Consider the following 21,665-nt stretch of genomic DNA (forward strand, 5'->3'; position numbering starts at 1 on the left):
TATATATATATATCTATAAATATATATATAGAAGACTTGCTATAATGCCTGGAGGCTACTCTCTCTTTTCATGCTGTTTTCTCCTCCTCGACCTCATCCTCCATTCATCAAGGGTTAAAAAATAATATACAATTAGCAGAAAATGTCAATGAGAATACCTACTTTTTCTACTTGTGCCTTTCTGTGTGTGTCGTCATCAGCCTGCATCGTGTCGCTCCCGTTTCATTCATGGTTCATTTTATTCCCCTTTCTTTCTCAGCCCAGTCGTTTCTGTTCCACCGCTCGTTTCTTTGCTCATGTTTTTGTCTTTATGCATCTCTCTCTCTCTCTCTCTCTCTCTCCCCCCCCCCCCCCCCCCCCCCCCCCCCCCCCCCCGAAATCATCATGTTCAGTGTCCTTTTCTCAGTTTCAGAACTCTTTGTGCCTTTCTCTGTCTCTTTTCTCTCTTTGCTGGGACCGTGTGTGGAGGGCGGGCAGCGTCGTCTGTCCGCCCCGTGTGGTTAGTTTCAGGTACTACATTGAATTTAATGATATAATATAAATATAGTGAAACATAGTCCCTGCTGTGTTTTGTCTTTTTTTCTGCTCGTTTGTTATTAAACTGTTTGGTGCATCAGCACGTTGTTGCCACGGCAGGAAAAAGAAAAACGGATCAGAAGTTTGGTCATAATCTTAAAAATATGGAATTTTTAAAATGTTTTTAATGCCTGAACTTGAATATATAGACCTTGAAAAATCCTTGGTTTTCCAGCCAAAATAAATAAATGAAACATAATGACCTAAAATTTTATTTTATAATATAAAAATAAATTATAAAATTTGGAAAAAAATGTTATTAGGTTTTTAATGCCTGAATTTGAAGATGTAGTCTTGAAAAATCCTTGATTTTCCAACATTAACTGAGAATTGTTGATGGTTTTCCAGCTCATACAAACACATTTTTCTAAAAATATATGATTAAATTAAAGACAAAAACCTTAATAACTAAAAACTTAAAGGTCGAAAGAAAATCTTGTAATACGTACACAATGTAAATCAATTCAAGACCTAAAAAAAGCCTGAAATTGAATCTATATAGTCATACATAATAATATTAATAATAATAATGGTAATACATTTTGATTAATCTAAACATAGAAAATAAATACAAAAAAATGTAATATATGTATATGTAAACATATATATGTATATATATATGTATATATATATATATATATATATATATATATATTTCTAAATATGCATATACACTTTTTTACACAAAAAAAATAAAAATCATGATTATTAATAATTCTTACTGTAAAATAAAATAATTATAACTGTTTTTAAATGCCTGAATTTGAATATATAGTCCTACATAATAGTAATAGTAATACATTGTAATAAAAATCTTAAAAATGATTACAAAAATACAGAATATAATCAAAAACGGAAATAATTAAATATCAATAAAAACCGACATTTATGAATATTCATGTTTCATTTTTTTCACAAAAAATTATAAATATTACTATTGATATAAATAATTCTTACTGTTAATTATAATAATTATAACTGTTGTTTTTAATGCCTGTATTTGAATATATAGTCCTACATAATATTAATAAGTAATAATAGTAATAAATCTAATCATAAAAATTCAAAATGTAATCCAAAACAGAAAAAAATTAAATATTAATAAAAACAGGCATTTCTAAATCCTTTTCACCTTTTTTCACAAATAATTATAAATATTATTATTAATATTAATAATTCTTACTGTTAATTATAATTGTGTTTTTTAGGCCTGAATTTGAATATATAGTCCAGCATAATAGTAATAAGTAATAACTTGAAATAAATCTCATCATAAAAATAAATATAAAAAATCAAAATATGATCAGAAACTAAAAATACATTTTTAGACATTTATAAATATGCATTTTTCACATTTTTTCCACAAATTATAAATTATATTATTAATAATTCTTACTGTTAATTATCATAATTATAACTATTGTTTTTAAAGCCTGAATTTGATTATATAGCCCTACATAATATTAATAATAGTAATACATTTTAATAAATCTTATAAAAATAATAACAAATATTCAAAATGGAAAAAAAAAAATCAATAAAAACAGACATAAATATGCATTCACTTTCTTCACAAAAAACATATCACTATTAATAATAATAATAATAATTCTTACTGTTAATTATAGTAATTACAACTGTTTTTTAATGCCTGAATTTATCATCCTCCATAACAAAAATTATTTTTTTCATCTACACAATATTACTAATTTAAATCCCAAAAACTATTTGTTGGTTGTTCAACGACACGAGCAACAAAATGAAATGTTTTTCTGTTCTGCTCAGCAGCCTCAAACGGGTAGAAACTTTTAAAGTTTTTTTTAAAAAGCAACATAAAAGTTCCTCAATGAACAACACAAGGAAACGTTAAACTGAGAGATTTTTTTAGAGTTTGGTTTTATAAGTAATTAGTAATTGAGAACTATAAAACATACATTTTAGTGGGAAAAGATTTTGTACAAACAAAATGTTTTAAAAAGGGATATCAATGGTATAAAAAATAACACAAAGCAGCATTTAATCAACATATTTTTGAATGAGATTTGGTTTAAACTAAACTCGAGCATTTGGAGACAAAAATTGCAAAATAATATTTTAATTGCTTGTTTTTTTACGCTCTTCTGGCATTTGATTGACTAAAATATTTACATTATTAAAAAGAAAAAAAAAAATATATATATGAGTGAAACAAGACTGTAGGTGAACAAAAATATTTTAATAAGCAGTATTATCTGTTTAAAAGTTAAAGAACAGTTTCCCCTGCGGCGTTAAATTAAAATGGCAAGGTAAAGTGAGATTTATGTTTTTCTTTTACTCTCTTCTGACTACAGCCTAAACAATTTGCGAATTAATAAAAAAAATGGTTGAAACATACGTAATAGATAAATATTAATAGAAAACATTTATAATTTTTTTATTTAATTTCTTCGCTAAAACCAAATAAAAACAGCATCAGTTTCCTTACGTGACCTTTCTGAGGACAGCCCGTCATGATTGATTGACACCGCATCAAACCAATGAGAAACAGGTAAACAGTTATTGACGGGACGTTTTGTCCAATCAGCTTGTAGATTGAGCCAATGGGCGGGGTTTACGATTGGTTCGTTTGTTAAGTAATCTCTGCTGCTCCCGGTTGTTTTTGAGTTATGTTGATATGCGGCAATATTCACACTTTGTGTACACTTTTATTACCAATATTGGTTGTTTAAAATACAGTTAATTAAATTTAAATGTTTGTGCTGATTTTAATGCTTGATAGCAGCCCGCCCGCCTGAGTCGCCCCACATCACATGCTCAGCAGGTTCCAGGTTGCAGCAAATCGAGCTCACCGGTCGCCGTGTTTTGTTGTTTTTCAGCGGTGTATCGTGTTTGGCCTGTCAAACCGTGTGACTCTTCACTGGAACGACGAGACTGGAATAACAGGGATGCACATGACTAAAAAGTATAATTTAAACACTACGTCTTGCTCAGCTGTCACTTTCTAATGTGCTGTCGACCTCGTTTCTAGCGGTTTGTTTGTGTCTCTGTTGCTAAATCCGACGTCTGCGCTAAGCTAGCTCCGTTAGCCGACTTAGCTAGCTGGTTTTTTACTATTCTCCACAACAGCAACATTCACATTTATCCACTTTATCAGTAATATACACAGTTTGGATGACTACAGCTTATTTAATGTGTACCAGATGGTGATGGCGCCTGTTTGTCAGCTGTGAAGCTGCTGAGCTCCTGTGAGAGCTTTATTGTTCTCACCGGAGCAGCAGTTGTTGTCTTTTAGCTCATGTTTGTTGTTGTTTTGATCCTCTGCAGGACCAGAAACACAATGAGACCGCCATCACAGTCCTCTCCTGTCAGCAGCATAGTAAGTGCTCACAGATCAGTGTGTTAGGAGGAAAATACACTTATTAATTATTTATTGGAGCTCATGTTCAACAGGATTTATCTAACATCAGAGAGATTTCTGTGATTAAGGAGAATAATGTAAACATTTCTTCAGCTGCGATGTTATTTTATATCAGAATACGTTTATAAATATCTGTACACCATTTAAATCAACAGAAAGACATGTTTAAAGTGTGCCTTGTGTGTTATATTAGGGGGATATAGAGAAACTTGGAGCTGATGTCAAAGTAAAATTCAACAAATCTACTTAAAATATCAGAAATAATGTTTTTTTAATGGGTTGTATACTGTTATAATTATTTATCGGAGCTTATGTTCGACAGGACTTATCTCAAATCAGAGAGATTTCTGTGGTTAAGGAGAATAATGTAAACAATTCCTCAGCTGCGATGTTATTTTACATCAGAAGACATTTATAAATATCTGAACATCCATCAGATCACCAGAAAAACATATTTGAAGTGTGTCTTGTGTGTTATATTAGGGGGACATAGAGAAAGTGGGAATTTTTCATTCATGTCAACGTAAAATTCCTAATTTTACAGCAGAAATATTGCAAACAAATCTACCTAAAGTATCAGAAATAGTGTTTTTATTGAGTTTTATACTGTTATAAATATTTACCAGAGCTCATGTTTGGCACGAGAGTTTTTTTAGTTAAGGAGAATAATGTAAACATTTCTTCAGCTGCTCTCTCTTACTTATTATGACACATGTAGGAGACTTTTCAAAGATTTTTATTTACTCACAAATGTTGCAGTTTAATGTTATTTTGTATCAGAAGGCACAAATAAATATTTGTACATCCTTATTATTATTAATATCTTTATTATTATTATTTATTTATGTATTATTATTTTATTTTTTTAATTCAATTATAATTTCTACACCAAATCTGAGGTGTTCCCTATAATAATAATAATAATAATAATAATAATAATAACAATAATAAAACATATTAATAATAATAATAATAATACAATAAATAAAAGAGGGTTTTTGTATGTTTAAAAAAAAGATATAGCCTAAAATGTCATTAATGTTATTCATGTTGTTTTTTATACTATCAGAACAGTTTTCAGTGTTCATATGAAACTTACGTATGAATCCACAAATTTCAGTTTCATCAGTTTTATATATAAAACGTGTCTTCAGGTGTTCGAAGGCGTCTACAACAACGCCAGGATGCTTCATTTCCTCACAGCCGTCGTGGTGAGTAAAGAGTTAAAAACTAAAAACATTTAGTGATGAACATGAAGCTCAGATGGACTGAAGCGTCTCGCTGCTCATTTCAGGGATCAACCTGCGACGTGAGAGTGAAGAACGGCGCTGCGTACGAAGGAATCTTCAAGACGTTAAGCTCACAGGTAACAAGAAGAAAAAGTTTCTCTGAATCCTTCACAGAAGTTCCAGTAAGTGATTTTTAACCATTGTGTGCTGTCTGTCGTCAGTGTGAGCTGGCTGTGGATGCTGTTCATAAACAGAGCGATGGAGATGGAGGAGGAGGAGGAGGAGGAGGAGAGGAGGGAGGGGGGAGTCTGTCGTCTCTGCCGAAGATCGAGGACATCACAGACACGATGATCTTCAGCCCCGCCGACCTGGTGACCATGACCTGCCGTGACGTCGACCTCAACTTTGCTGTCAGAGGTAAAAACAGACAAACGTTGATCCTGAAAACTTTAAAATGAATCACTAAAGCTCTTTCAAAACATCCTGTTTGTAGCAGGCAGCACTTCCCGGCCTGAGCACACACTGTAGCTAGACTTTTTTTGAAATTTTTAAGATGTTTTTAAATCATTTAACAACTCATTTAACAATTTAATATACTGTTATTGCCTAAATTTGAATTAAAAAAAAATGTTTTCATGGTAAATTTCGACTTGAAAAGTAAGTAAAGCTGTCAGTTAAATGTAGTGGAGTACAAAGTTACATAATATTTTGATTTTGTTTATTATTGACCTGTGTGTGTGTGTGTGTGTGTGTGTGTGTGTGTGTGTGTGTGTGTGTGTTCAGACACATTCACTGACTCCTCCATCAGCTCGTCGCGGTGTGAACGGTGAGCACCGGGAGAAAGTCCTGCAGCGCTGGGACGGAAACGGAGAAAACTTTGAGCTGGAGGCGGACACGGTGAGCACACACACACATACACACACAAACAAACAAACACACAATATCTAAGAACTCAGGACAAAAACTGTTGTAAAAAATAGCCAGAAGATAAAGTAAATTTAGTAAGTATTTTACAGCCAAAACAACAACATATACAAGGAGATAAAGTAATTTCAAGTTTAGCAAATATTTTAAAAGAAAAAGTGAAAAAGGTTAAAGTGAATGTTGAGAAGAAATTTAACCCTCTGAACCCTTATGAGACATTTCAGTTTTTTTACTCTTTCTACATTCTCCTCTCTGTGTCCTTGTCTTTCACTGCAACATATAAGTCCTGCAGCTCTATGGAAACAGCACAATCAGAACAACTTAAACAGAATAACACAGTTAGAATGACAGAAAGATGTAAAATGACTAAAAAAGACACACAATTACAAAAAGACCTAAAATTACCAAAACAGTTTTCTCCACATATTGAAGTATTGTTATGTTTCCAGCCTCTCCTGTCCTCTCTTCTCTGCTCTGTGTAAACAGATTCTCAGTGGATATTTGTCACATGACCGTTGGTCTCAGCAGAATCATTCATGTATTCACAGTGTCTCTGAGGAGCAGAATTTAATGTTTTTAACAGGATCTGGTTAGTGCAAACGCTTTATTTTAAATGACACATGTAGAATAAAGAGATTCTGACACAAATATCAACATTTAACACAAGTTTTGGTCACTTTTTATAATTGATTATCCGTTCAAGAACAACCAGTCATCTGGCACATAACAGTCGGAAAGTTCAAACTCTGATGATAATGTCTTTCTACAGTTTCTATGATAAACGGAGGATTTTTGGTGATTTCTTTAAAAGAAAACATCCTTTTCAAACGGGTTCAGAAGGTTAAAAACGGCGTGAAGGACAGCTTCCACTGTTTGTTTACGATATGAATGTTTCTCTGTGCCAGTCAAACGGCTGGGACGCCAACGAGATGTTCAAGTTTAACGAGGAGACGTACGGCGTGAAGTCCACCTACGACTCCAGTCTCTCCATGTACACGTGAGTTCCACAGCCGACGATTCTTCCTGAAGTTCTGACCCGTCTGTAACCCGTCACCCCTCCGTCTCTCCTCCCAGCATGCCTCTGGAGAAAGGGAACTCGGAGGTTTTCCGGCAGCGAGAGGCTCGAGCCACGCGGTTGGCCAACGAGATCGAGGGCAGCCTGCAGTACCGCCGCAGGGTTTCCCTGGAGAACGACGAGGGCCGCAGCGAGGAGGACAAGTTCAGCTCAGTGGTGAGGGACCGCGAGGACCGGGCCAGCCCCGGGTTCCCGTCGAGTGGCAGGTAAACACGTTGCGCACGCCGTTTCTGTTTGATTATTCACTTTATAACGGTTATGATGCAAATCCGTGGAAGCAGAGACAGATTTATTGATCAAACGGAGCTTCAGGCTGATTCTGTTCTCTGATCCTCTCAGCTTCAGCTCAGTGTTTCAATTTTCCAATTTTATATATATATATTTTTTTTTATTTACTTTTTTATAATTGCATTTTATTTCTCTTTTATTTAATTTTAATTTATTTTTATTATTGTTTTTAATTATAAACTAAACTGAGGGTTTGTTTAAAGTGAATGCAATCTGAGAATTTATATTGACATAAATATTTGTCTTTTATTTCATTATTTATTTATTATTTGTTTTTGTAATTTTCAAAATATTTTTCCAATTTTCCAACTTCCAATTTGTTTGTTATTTTATTTTTTTCTTCTTTACCTATTTAACAATTACATTGTATTTAACGACAGTGATATTGAAAATCTGTCTTTCTTTTATTTAAGTTTTATTGTTTTTATTTATTTTTTTATTTCTAAACTAAAGTGAAGGTTTCATTGAAGTGAATGCAGTCCCAAGCCCCAAATCCTCAGATGTTACAGAATTTATATTGAGATAAATATTTGTCCTTTAATTTAATTTTTAATTTATTATTTGTTTTTGTAATTTTCAAAATATTTTTCCAATTTTCCAACATATTATTCTAATTTTCTTTCTTTTCATTCTTATTTACTTTTATAATTACATTTTATCTAACGATAATGATGTTAAAAATCTATCTCTCTTATTTTATTATAATTTATTTCTAAACCAAAATTAAGGTTTCATTGAAGTGGATGCAGATTTTATATTGAAATTAAACGATTTGTTTCCATAAGTTTTCCAGTATTTATATATTTTATTTAATGTGTCTTTACTATTTGTTGTTTTTTTGCCCCTGTTGCTCCCTCTTTTATTTCATTTTGCTCCATTTACTTATTTAGTTATATTTACATTTATTTCAGTTATTAATTTTAGAATTTTAAACCTTTTTTATAATTACATTTTAGTTAGCAATAGTCATATTAAAATTAAATTATTTAATATCACTGTTGGTTTTCTTATGTTTAATTTTTGTTTTTATTTATTTATTCATTTATTTTCCTAAACTAACCTGAAATAAACATGACATTATTGAAGTTAACTCAGATGGTTTCCATACATTTTCGAGCATTTTTATAATATTTTCCCATTTTCCAATATTTGTCTTTTACTATATTTTTCTTTATTTACTCATTTAGTTATATTTTACTTATTCATTTTTACTTTTTAAACTATATTTAGTATATTTATATATACTTTTTTACATAGCTATTTTTTTCAGTTATTTTTACTTTTCTAAACAAATTTTTCCATAATTTTAAATTTTCAAATATTTTTCCTTTTTTAGCATAGCTATTTTTTCAGTTATTAATTTTTTAAAACTATATTTTCCATTCCATTATTCTTTTATTTAATTTTTCTTCATTTACATATTTAGTGATTTTCTAAAAATTCTTTAATATCACTATTGCTTTCTCTCCTTTATTTCATTTTTTTAAATGATTTTCAGAATTTATACTAAGATAAGACAACAAAACATTGTGACTCAAGCTCAAGTTAAATATGCCGACAGTAAAATAAGCGTAGAGAGAAGCAGTGTGTCTTCCTCTCACCTCCTCCTCTCTCTGTCTGGTTTTCCAGGGAAGGTAAATACATCCCTCTGCCTCAGCGCGCCCGGGAGATCGGCCTCTCCGGGCGGACCGGCTCCTCCGGTCGGACCGCCGCCCCGCCCTCCTCCAGACACCCGCCCCCCGGCTCCTCCCCCAAACCGCCGTCTGACCGGAGCAGCCCGCTGTCCGTTAGAGCCGCCTACTCTCCTCACCAATCACAGAGCAGCCCGCCGGCCAGCAGCCCACCCTGCTCCAACCACGTCCTCCCGCACTCCCTCTCCCACCCGCAGTCGCTCAACGACTCCTCGCGCTCCTCCGTCAACGGAGGTGAGCAGCTGCTGCAACGCATTCTCCTCTACACTGCAACATATAAAATCTATATAATCTATAAGTCCTGCAGCTCTATGTAATCAGCACAATCAGAACAACTCAAACATGTCTTAGTGCAGAATATCACAGTTAAAATGACAGAAACTTGAAAAAACAAGTTGAATTTCTCTGATTAATTATTGTTTAAAAATTGTAATAAAACAGTATTTATGTATAAACACTTTTCCAAGTGCCCACAGCTAATTATTTTTTTTCGATTGATTCATTTCCTATTGTTTTTTAGTTTAGTCTATAAAATGCCCCAAAATGTTTAAAAATAATGCCTAAAATAAATCTGGATGTCTTCAAAGATGTTGAATTTACAATAAATACATGTTAAAAGCAAAGTTTGTGCAGAATAACATAGTTATAATGACATAAAGCATACAAAACTAAAACTTCTCTGACAAATATATTTTTTAAAATTATATTAAAACACAATTTCTATATAAAGACTTTTCCAAGTTTCTTGAATGTAGTAAAAAAGTTTTCTCCACATATTGAAGTGTTGCCGTGTTTCCGGCCTCACGTGTCCTCTCCTCTCTGCTCTGTGTAAACAGTGTTTTTAATTTATTTGTGTTCTCTGTCTCAGTTACATCCAGAACTTCCCCCAAATCACAGAGACTTCAGACCAGCAGAAACCTGCGGACTCCGAACTCCCAGTCCTCCCCTGCAGGTGGGTGCAGCTCACACACACACACACACACACACACACACACACACACACACACACACACACTCTGATCTCTCTCTCTCTTCAGTCTCTCGTGGTCTGAAGCCAGACGTCCCTCCTCAGGACCTCCCGCTGGTCGGCCCCACTTTCTTGGACTCCTCCTCCTCCAGCGTCGCCACAGTAACCAGCGCTGCCAAACCTGGCGCCGGCCCGACGCCACTGTTCCCCGTCGATGGTGAGACGCTTCTCTTAATGTCAAAATATTCACATCCAAACACGTTTGTTTATGTAATCAAAATGTTTTGAGCCAATAGTTATATGTTTAAATATATTTTCTGACTAAATAAAAAAAAGATTCCTCAGTTTCTAATTGTTAAATTTTTTTTAATTATTATTATTTTGTTGTTATTATTTTATTATAATAATTTTTTATTATAATTAAAAATATAAGAATAAATATATTAAAGGGAAAACAGAGAAATGGAAGAAATCAATTGATTTGGGGCCATAACTAATTATTGTTATTTTATCAATTCATTTCTTATTTCTTTGTTTTTATTTGTGTGTGTGTATATATATATATATATATATATATATATATATATATATAAAATATAGCTCAAGTAACAAAGAAATAAAAGAAAACAATACATTTAGGGATATAACTAATTATTATTATTTGATCCATTAATCTCTTATTATTCTTTTATTTTTAGTTAGAAAATAATGCTTATAATGTGTTAAATTCACAATAAGTACGTTTTAAAAGCAAAAGTTTGATATTTTTTCTTGTTAACTTATTATCATAATTAATATTAAATCAAATAGATAAAATAATGAATTGTTTTTAGAGTAAAAACTTGTATAGAAAGTTTTAATGCTGCGACTGCATGTAATGAATTAAAACGACAGAACATCAAGTCTTATTATTTGTCTGCTCACTTTTTAACATTTCACTCATTAAGAACTTGTTTCTGACACTGACTAATCCCTGGTGTGGGACGGAGAGAAAAAGAGATTCTGCAGCTTTTAGACAGAAAGTTTGAGGTTAAAGATGTTTGTTTCTCGTCCGCAGTGAACGAGATCCTGAACTCAGCAGCTAAAGAGAGAACAGAGAGTCTGACTGAAGGGAAAAGCAGCAAAGGTGAAACTCTCTGACTCCTTTTCATCCTGCATGAATAAACATTAATACATGTTTACCATGTTTATCAGACATGACAAATGTTTACCATGTTTACCAGGCATGACAAATGTTTACCATGTTTACCAGACATGATAAATGTTGACCATGTTTACCAGACATGATAAATGTTTACCATGTTTACCAGACATGATAAATGTTTATCATGTTTACCAGATATTATAAATGTTTACCATGTTGTCATGTTGGTGTCACTGTTTCTGCACAACTTTACCTTTTTGACGTCATCATTATTCTTCACTCTGTCTCACTTTGAACACAAAAAACATACAAGAGTTTAAATGATGAAACATGTTAAACACAAAGGTTAATTATCTCCGGAAAAAAAAAAAAAAAAAAAAAAAAAAAAAAAATATATATATATATATATATATATACTTTTTTTTCCTAAATAATTTATTGTTTTTGTTTTTTTTTCCTTCTTAACGGTTTGTGTTTTTCTTTTTTCCCCCCTGTTAAAGTGGTTTGTTTGTTATTATTTGACCTTTTTTCTTTTTAAAGTTTTTTTTTTATTTGTGTTTTTTGTTATTTTTAGTTTGTTTTTTTCCTTTTAAATGATTAGTTTTGTTTTTGTTAGTTTTTGTTAACTAACTTTGTTTAAAAATAAACTTGTTTTTTCCCCTCTGTGTCCTGCAGCTCCCTCGGTGCAGCAGAGGTCTCAGCTGGAGGAACTCCGCAAATTCGGCAAAGAGTTCAGGGTGAGAACGATTATATCAAGAGCTCAGGATGTTTCCTGCAGACTCAAAATATGTGCTCTAGACTAGAACACGATTTGGTCCATGAGTTGCTGAGTTTTACAGCAGAGAGCAAATGTTTGGTTCATGGTCACAAGCACTGAAAATGTTTTTAAAGTTGCTTTATGAAAGTGCTGTTATTATTTGCATGATGAACTTCAGGAGCGTTTAAGAAGCTGAAGGAGAAACTCTGGGCTCTTTGTTTGTGTTTTCTTCTCTTTATTTATTTATTTATTTTTATCTGTATCTTTTTTGTGTTATTGAAATGTACATTTAAAAGTTAATAACACCCAGTTTTGTAATGTTCATAACCATATACATTTCAGACTGTTGCCCCCCAATAAAAAGAAATACATTAAATAAAAATGAAACAATATTTTTTAATTATAATTAAAAAATATATATATTTTGTAATATTCAAAACCAAATGAAATACAAACAAATAATAAATGAATCAAATAAAAATAAATAAATATATAATAATAAAAAAATAATAATATTGTGTGTGTAAGTATATGTATATATATTTAAGTATATATATATATAAATATTTATGTGTGTGTGTGTGTGTAATCATGATCATGAATATGTTTTCATAGTTTAATATAGAATATTATACATTTATTTTTATAAGTGTATTGTGTAAATATCACAAGTTAAACTCAAACTCAAAGTAACTCAAAAAGTGAGACATGGCTGAAAGCTCTGGAATGAACCATGAACAACAACAGTTTTAAAGCCATTTCTTGTACGTGTGTAATTATATCATTAAGTATGACTGCAGCTATATTTTACTGTGTTATTAATCACTCAAACTCTTTATACACCAGCTATGGATGCTTACGGATTAAAGAGTGAAGACCTGCATATGAAAAAAAAACAAAAAAAAACAAATAAATGAAATACAAACCAAATCAATCAATCAAATCAAAATCACTTTATTTATCCCTGAGGGTAAATTCAGTTAGTCTGGTAGAATCTCTGTTAGAACGAGACAGTCTGATGGCTGTAGGAGCGAAGGATCTTTTGTTTGTCTCCGTCCTGCAAACTGTATCCCCACCAAAAAATAAATAAATTATAAATGATTTAACAAAGAGTTTATTGTCCATAGGACGACTGACAGCATCTCGATTTTGGCTGTTAGAATTGTTTGTTTGTTTGTTTGTTTGTTACGAGCATGAAGCACTTTGTTCCTGTGTTTTTAAAGCTGCTGTTTGATAAAGTGGATTCTTAATTGTTAAGATAATTTGATAAACGAGTGCAGATGAACTTCAGTAAATGTTTAAAGATTTAAAGTTTTGAGGAGTTATTATTGTGTTTGTCTCTGTGTGTCTCAGCTGCAGCCGACCTCGTCACCGTCAGCGAGCCCGGCGTCCTCAGACCCTCCTCCACTCAACGCCACCTCCCCCGACTCTTCCTCCTCCTCATCCCCCGCGCCTCCTAAACCCGCCCCCTCCCTCGCCCCCTCTGCCCCGGACCTGCAGCCCACCATGGAGCCCCCCCAGACCATCTCCAGGCCCCCGGAGGGGCCGCAGCCCGGGCCGGGTCCAGAGGAGAGCGGGGAGCAGCCAGAGGCCGTTACTGCTGCTGCAGCGTGAGTAAAAACTGTCAACTACAAACACAACATGTCCTCTCAGGTACAAGTCACGATAAATCACAGGAAAGTGGAAATTAGTGTCAGATTGAGATACTAAAATATAGATAATGTTGGACACAGTCGCCCAATAGTCAGAAAGGTTCAAACATCTGATACTGGATCACACCTGCAGCTTCACTCTTATAATAACTGAGTTAAGTTAGAGTATTATCGTCAGAGTTTGAACTTTCAGATGGTCCTTGAACGGATCATCAGTTATAAAAAGTGACCAAAACTTTTGTTCAATGTTTATATTTATATGTGTCAGAATCTCTTTATTCTACACGTGGTCTTTAGAATACAGCATTTGCACTAACCAGATCCTGTTAAAAACATTACATTCTGCTCCTCAGAGACACTGTGAAGACATGATTGATTCTGCTGAGACCAACGGTCACGGGGCAAATATTCACTGAAAATCTTATTACACAGAGCGAGAGGCTGTTTACACAGAGCAGAGAGGAGAGGACAGGAGAGGCTGTTTACACAGAGCAGAGAGGAGAGGACAGGAGGGGCTGGAAACATGACACTTCAATACAAAATGCTGAGAAAACTGTACAGTCTTTTTGGCAGGTCTTTTAACATATTTTTGGGGTTATTTTGTGTTTTTCTAGTCTTTTTACGTCTTTTTATGTCTTTTTTTTCCGTTTTTTTATTTTGTGTTGTTAAAGTGTACATAAATTCCATGTTATTCTAATAAAAATCTTTTTTTTTTCTCAGAATTCTGTCATTCTAACTGTGTTATTCTGCACAAAGACTGTTTGAGTGGTTCTGATTGTGCTGATTCCATAGAGCAGGAATTATAGATTTATAGAGATTTTATATGCTGCAGTGAAACACAAGGACACAGAGAGGAGGATGTAAAAAAGAGCAAAATAACGTCCTGAAACGTCTCATTGGGTTCAGATGGTTAACAGATATTGAACTCGTCCAAATGGCGATTTTTAAACCCACATATCAGTTTGTCAAACTTCCTTGTTCAGTGTATGTTTAATGAACTTTTTCCTGTTGTCTTCTGTTTTGCAGGCAGGTGAAAAACTCGACGCTGAATCCAAACGCAAAAGAATTTCTCCCCATAAAAGTGAACACAGTGCAGGTCAGCTGTCACACAGGGCTGTAGTGTCAGCTTCATTTATCTTCACATTTTTTCTTCTCTCTCTGACAGTTTTTATTTCTGTTGTTGTGGCAGAAGCCCGCGCCCACCCCCACCCCGCCCCGGCCGACGCCCCCCAGCCCTTCTCTGGTCCTGCCTCCCCCGGGGCAGCCAGCAGGGGGCGCCATCTACAACAACCCGCCCGGACACTACCTGTCCTACGTCTCCCCGCTCCACATCCAAGGACACCAGATCCAGGTCTGAGTCAGGGAAAGTTATTATATATGTCATGGACATACAGAGTGTATTTACTGGCACTTTACTCTGGTTTTTCTCCTCTCAGGCTCCTCAGATGTATCAGTACAGCATGTCGACTGTCAATCAGGGCAAATACCCCAGAGCCAAAGGTGAACTCCACACATATACCAATACATTTAATTTGTCTGTAAACAATATTTCTCAGGGTTGCTGCGGGGTTTTAAAAGGTATTAAATGAAGTTAGCCAAAAATAAGGCCATTAAAAATTATTAAAAAGTAATAAACGTCATCTGACGAGGTATTAAATGTTCGAACCATGAGCTGCTGAGTGCCAGCAGCAGCACCGCAGCGCGCGCCACAGACAGCAAACTCTGTGTTGAGTAGTTTTATTGACACCATTTATTTAAATTAACATAAATGCTGTATAACAACAGGCAGACCTTTTTTTTTTTTTTTAAATCAGAGCTCCATAAGGTGCACATTTAAATGAAAAAAATATCTTGAATAAAAATAGCACATGAAATAAAATAGGCCAATCTTTTTCTGAAATAAATATATTTATATGAGAAAAGAATACCGAACATTACTAAAGAACTAAATATGACAAACCCTAGTAAGGGCAGCATTTATATATAAAGAAAGAAAAAAAATTGTTTCGATATATGCGATATGGTCTAATTCCATATCACATTTAAAAATATATCGATATATCTTTTATATCGATAATTTTTTTATATCGATACATCGGCCAGCCCTAATGAGGAATCTAGCCTCTTATTTGTTTTTTTTTGTGTATTTATTTTTATTGTTTTCATAACAGAAAAATATATACAAATTATATATACAAATTAGAGATAATTGGTGGAACAATACACAGAACAATACATGTTTTGTTTTGACATTAGACAAACAAAACAAGGGTATAACATAAATGGCACGGCAACAGAATAGCTCTAATTCAGTTTTTAGACATTAAGCCTCTTATTTGTACGAGGGTCCTTGATGCATTCTAAAAAAACCACCATATTAATAACTGCTCATTGTGACCTATTAGTAATGTTGGTAGGTTAATTAGGCTTCAATTAAGGCTGTTTATCTTCATTGTAAGGCAAAAAAAAATTTGGTGGCTCCGTTTCGAGATTTTCTCTCTTTTTTTGGGCAGCAATGGCTCTTAAGTTAGTAAAGGTTTCCAACCCCTGGTGTAACCAATGTATTCAATGCAGAAGCAGCGATTGTTCAGTGTTTCCTCTGTGTTCCAGGCCCGGTGGTGGGGCAGCGCCCGGACCACCACGCCTCCTCCGCCTCCCCTATGCTGTCAGCAGCAGCCTCGGCAGCAGGACCCCCGCTGGTGGCCTCCCCGTACCCCCAGTCCTACCTGCAGTACGGTCAGGTGATCCAGGCCCTGCCCCCTCACTACCACGGACAGGTACGCGGCATTAACCCTCTGCTGTCACCAGGGAAGCTTTCAATCAAATATGTCACTTTTCAGTTTTGTTTCAGCAGTAACTTTGACTGTGATACTGCATATGGCATGATTTCTGGCACACTATATATATATATATATATACTCATATAACAAAATGTAGTAAAAAAAAATAAATTAAGTTGTAGTACACAAAACCTCCGAAATAAAAAACATATTTAAAGACTATTCTCTGCATATTAAACTAAAATGAGAATGTTGTTGTTGTTGTTGTTGTTTGCAGCCGGTTTACTCAATGCTGCAGGGCGGAGCGAGGATGTTGACGTCCGGGGCTCCTCAACAGATGGGCCCTCCTGGGGCCCAGTATCCTGGCCAGGCTGAGGGCCCCCAGGGGCCACAACAGGCCATGTATGGTAAGCAGAATTATACCGGATCAATCCAACAAACAGAAACCTAAACATACAATATTTCAGGGTATTTTTGCAATAACGAATAATGACAAAATACTGAAAAATATATAGAAAAAAATATGATTTTTAAAAAATATTTTTCCAGTCTGTATAAGTACAAAACTAACAAAAAAATAAAAATCAACTACAATTCTAAATTATAAAGTGTAAATCTCAACACCTGCCAAATACAACAAATTTACTAGAAAATAATAAAAATATTACTGCAAATATAAGTCAGTACATTTAGTCAAGTACTGAACTGAAGTACAGTTTAACTTGCATATTTTAACTTGGGGATTTCCATTTATGTAACTTTATACTTTAACTCTTCTACATATAGCTGCTGGCTTGTGTTGCTTTTCACATCAAGATTTAACAAAAAAACATGATTAAACATTTTTATACATTTAAGCACATAAAGTATGTTAAGTAGTTAAAATGAGTGTTTACCTTTACAGGATATGTATCAACAGAGTATATTTGGGCCATTTCAAGCATTTTTAAGCATTTTAAAATTTGACCATTTTTGACAAAAATCGAATCGAAAAGTATGACTTTTTTCAGTTTTTGGACATCCCATAATATGTTTTTTTTCTGTAATTTCTGGCCATATTATGCTCTAATATGTATCAACAGACTATAATTGACCCAATTTGAGCATTTTTAGGCATTGTATAATTTGACAATTTTTGACAAAAGTCGACATGCTATATATAGTATGACTTTTTTTGAGGGGGTCGTTTTTGGACATCCCATAATATGGTGTTTTCTCGCTATTTTTGGACAAACTCTACTACCACATGTATCCACAGACTATAATTGACCCATTTAAAATAAATAAATGCATCAATACCAATAATCCAACAATACATATAGAATAAATAAATAAAACAATCTGAGTACTTTTACTTTAAGTACAGTTCATTTCTGGTACTTTTGTACTTTAACTTATTTGATGTCAACAAGTAGGAACATGGCTGTTTTTATCATATAAAAATGTGGCTGTATTATCGTAAATGATACGACATGGCACAGCCCTGCTCAGAAGTCATTAGATGGATTCAGAAAGATGCTCAATGTTTTTGCGGTTGGTGTTCAAATGTATCTCTCGTGTTAGTTCTTATCTCGTTTGAACGTGACTGCAGTCTTTCGAGGTTTATGAACATGATGCTCAACAAAGATAAAGACGTCGATGATGTGACATTTGAGCTCACTGTGGCTCAGAACAACAGACTGGTGTCTGCTGCATTTCAGTACATTATGTCTCCACAATGTCTTTTTCTGGGGTCGTAACTCTTTCCCCTCATGTTCAGCAAGGCTGCAGACAAACATTTTACCCTGCAGCAGCAGAGTTAGCAGCTCTCTCTGTCCGTCACACCAGCACATGATTTTTTCACACATTTCTTTTTCAGTTTCCTGTTCTTTCATCATCATTGTCTCTCTCTCACTGTTTCCCCGCAGTCTTTGCCTTTTTCTCCTCATTTGTTTGGTAATATCATCAGCTACAGAGCAGCTCATTCAATACTTTTTTGATACAACAGGGAAAACAAAAATAATAATTGTTTTTCATTTCTCTCCATTTATTTAAAAAAATCTAAACGTTCACATACTTTTTGGGTTATTATTCTTTATTTATTTCCAGTTTTTAATTTATTTTAAATATGGGATTTAAAAATGTACATTATGAACAGCATTAATATGTACATTATGCACACATTTTATTTACTTTTTACTTTTCCATCTCCTGTCTCACTGTGGTACTGTACGACAAATTGTGAGAGTGTGATAATGTGATAAATATGTGAGGCAAAATAGAAGAACATTGACTTATGTGAATTTCTTATTTTTTTCCTTATTTTTATTTTCAGTAAAAATAATTAAAATAATAACATGTTTCACCATTTGCTCATTGGACAAAAATGTTCCTGTAACAGTAAAGGCACTCAAAAGTCATATTTTCAATAAGAACAAAATAATTGCAAAAACAACAAAACTTTCAGTAAAAAAGAAAATGACCTGAAACACTCAAAATCTGGAGATCTGTTCAATATGAATTTTAAAGGAACATTTAACAGAGTAAATTGGATATTTGTTAAAACTAGTTTTACAGAGTCAACACGTCAGTATAAAGCAGTGTTGTCTCCATAAAAATGCTAATTAAAATAACTGATAAAAACAGTAGCCCAAGTATTGAACCTTGTGGGACTCCTTTTTGCTTTTATCCACAGCAGAAACAATATAATGTAATGGTTTGTCAGCATGTGACAAGTATGTTCACTTGCTTTACAAGAATAGCCCAAAGTCATGGAATACACAACAGATATAAGAGAACTCTCCTGTTTTGTTTACATTTTTTGAGAAGTTCATAGATCTCTTTTTTTGTTGTTTTTCTCTCAGCTCAGTCGTTCTCTCACCACTCGGGCTCCATCCATCATCCTCAGCCCTCCAGCACCCCGACTGGGAACCAGCCCCCTCCCCAACACACAGCCCCCAGCCCAGGACACAACCAGGTAACAGTACGGCATTTAGACTTTTTGATGTGATTTTGAACTACATACTCTGACTTTTTCTGAGGGGGTCATTTTTGGACAGGATATGGTGTTTTTTTGTAATTTCTGGTCATATTATGCTTTAATATGTATCAACAGACTATAATCGACCCATTTTGAGCATTTTTAGGCATTTTAAAATTTGACCATTTTTGACAAAAATCTACATGCTGGATGGAGTATGACTTTTTTTTTGAGGGGGCCATTTTTGGACATCCATAATATGGTGTTTTTTCACTATTTTTTGGACAAACTATACTGCGACATGTATAAACATACTATAAATGGGCGGTTTTTAGGCATTTTAAAATTTGACTATTTTGACAAAAATCTACATGCTATTTCTGAGGGTGTCATTTTTTGACATAATATGTTGTTTTTCTGTCAATTCTGGCCATATTTTGCTCTAATATGTATCAAAAACTATAATTGACCTGTTTTAAGCATTTTAGGCATTTTAAAATTTGACAGTTTTTTTTACAAAAATCGACATACTATAGTATGACTTTTTTCAGTTTTTGGACATGCCATAATATGTTGTTTTTTGTCATTTCTGGTCGTATTGTGCTCTAATATCTATCAACGGACCATAATTGACCCATTTGAAGCATTTTTAGGCATTTTAAAATTTGACCATTTTTGACAAAAATCGACATGCTATAGTATGACTTTTTTATGTGATTTTATACAACATTTATTTTTCATTAAATTTTGAATGACAACAGTTTGAAAAATCATGTCACATTTGTGTTATAACTATTATATAACTTATTAACCCTAACTTTATTCTCTCCTCCCCAGTCGAATCAGGCTGGTCCTCAGCCTCAGTCCATCTTCCACTCTGGAGGTTTGTCGGCTCCGACCCCTCCGAACATGCAGCCGGGCCACAACTCCCCGCAGGCCTCCTACACCATGCAGGGATACAGCCTCCCCTCCCACCAGGCTCTGCCTCACGGCTTCCCCTCAATCAGCCAGCTCACACAGGTAAATATATATATATATATATATATATTTATTTACAATTAGCATAACCTGAAAAATCTACAGCAGGAAAATGTATCCAAAAACATAATATACTATATATGATATATACATGATATATACATGAGATAAATAAATATATATACTGACAGGGCTCATTTAACTGCACAGTAAGAACTTTTACTCGTAGTGGAGTATATTTACAGAGAATTTGCACATAGTTTTATTTTGCATTTTCTCAGATGGTGTCTTGTTTGTCCTCAGCAGGCTCACGTCACAGGAGGCATGTCAGGGCCTCACCACACTACAGGTCACGGCTTGCCGCCCGTCATGCTGCACTACGTCCCCCCTCAGCAGGGCGGCGGCGGCGGATCCAACCCCCAGCATGGCCCTCAGCAGGGCGCCCCACAACACTTCTACATTGGACCCCACCAAGGTAAAACACACCCTTGGACACAGACTGCGACATCTGTGGCCATCATTTAATAGCATACATGCTATGAAACCTTTTGTCCAACATTTTTTGACATATGTGAATTTGAACGTCATAATATAGAGAATGTGGAAAATTTGTTTTAAAGAAACATTTCTCTATGTTGTTTCTTCCAGCTGTTCAGGTTCAGGCTCATCCCGGTCAGCAGCTGTCCTTCCACCCGTCTGCAAACTGAACTTCCTCGATCACATCTGGCCTCCGGAGAGGAAGACGAGCACTACTGTGTGACGAGACCCCCCCCCCCCTTAAAAAAAATAAATAAATCCTGAAACAACTCCTAACATTCCCACCTACTGACATCAGATTAACACGTCCTCATTTTTACCCACATCATCTTTTAGACAGGACAACTTTTCTGGATTTTAAAGTGTAAATACGAACTGTTTTCACACGTGAACAGGAAGCTGGACTGAAGACGACAACTGGTGGAAACTTTTAGACCGACGACAGTGGAAACAGTTTTTCTCCCCGTCCCGCCTCCTCTGTCCTTTTACAGACGAAACCAGTTCATTAATAATAAAACCACTGAAATAAATAAAAAAACTTGTGTGTTTGGGAGTGTTTTTAGTTTGATCATCATCTACAGGTGACAGATTATTTTTCTAACACATGCAAAATCAATGTCATCATGCAATGGGATGTCATTCAAAATCACGTTGAAAAGTCGTACTATATTCCATGTTGTAGTTTTCGGGCAAAAAGTCATGACATTTTCA

General features: G+C 34.4%; 1 protein-coding gene across 1 annotated transcript; it reads left to right on the forward strand.

Annotated features, from left to right (window-relative positions):
• The first annotated feature begins 2,748 nt into the window (after window positions 1–2,748).
• Window positions 2,749–21,492, forward strand: atxn2l (ataxin 2-like). The gene is given in 24 exon segments (XM_059348501.1): window positions 2,749–3,517; window positions 3,880–3,931; window positions 5,128–5,184; window positions 5,268–5,339; window positions 5,424–5,619; window positions 5,986–6,020; window positions 6,022–6,099; window positions 7,032–7,123; window positions 7,201–7,407; window positions 9,119–9,414; window positions 10,049–10,132; window positions 10,218–10,364; window positions 11,205–11,273; window positions 11,967–12,028; window positions 13,402–13,658; window positions 14,727–14,796; window positions 14,890–15,051; window positions 15,137–15,200; window positions 16,311–16,477; window positions 16,758–16,887; window positions 19,324–19,436; window positions 20,277–20,459; window positions 20,721–20,892; window positions 21,066–21,492. Coding segments are annotated over 24 exon segments (2,976 nt in total). The 5' UTR covers window positions 2,749–3,365; the 3' UTR covers window positions 21,125–21,492.
• The last annotated feature ends 173 nt before the right edge of the window (window positions 21,493–21,665 follow it).

The sequence above is a fragment of the Centropristis striata genome, chromosome 13 (genome assembly GCF_030273125.1).
Source record: "Centropristis striata isolate RG_2023a ecotype Rhode Island chromosome 13, C.striata_1.0, whole genome shotgun sequence".
Classification (NCBI taxonomy): domain Eukaryota; kingdom Metazoa; phylum Chordata; class Actinopteri; order Perciformes; family Serranidae; genus Centropristis; species Centropristis striata.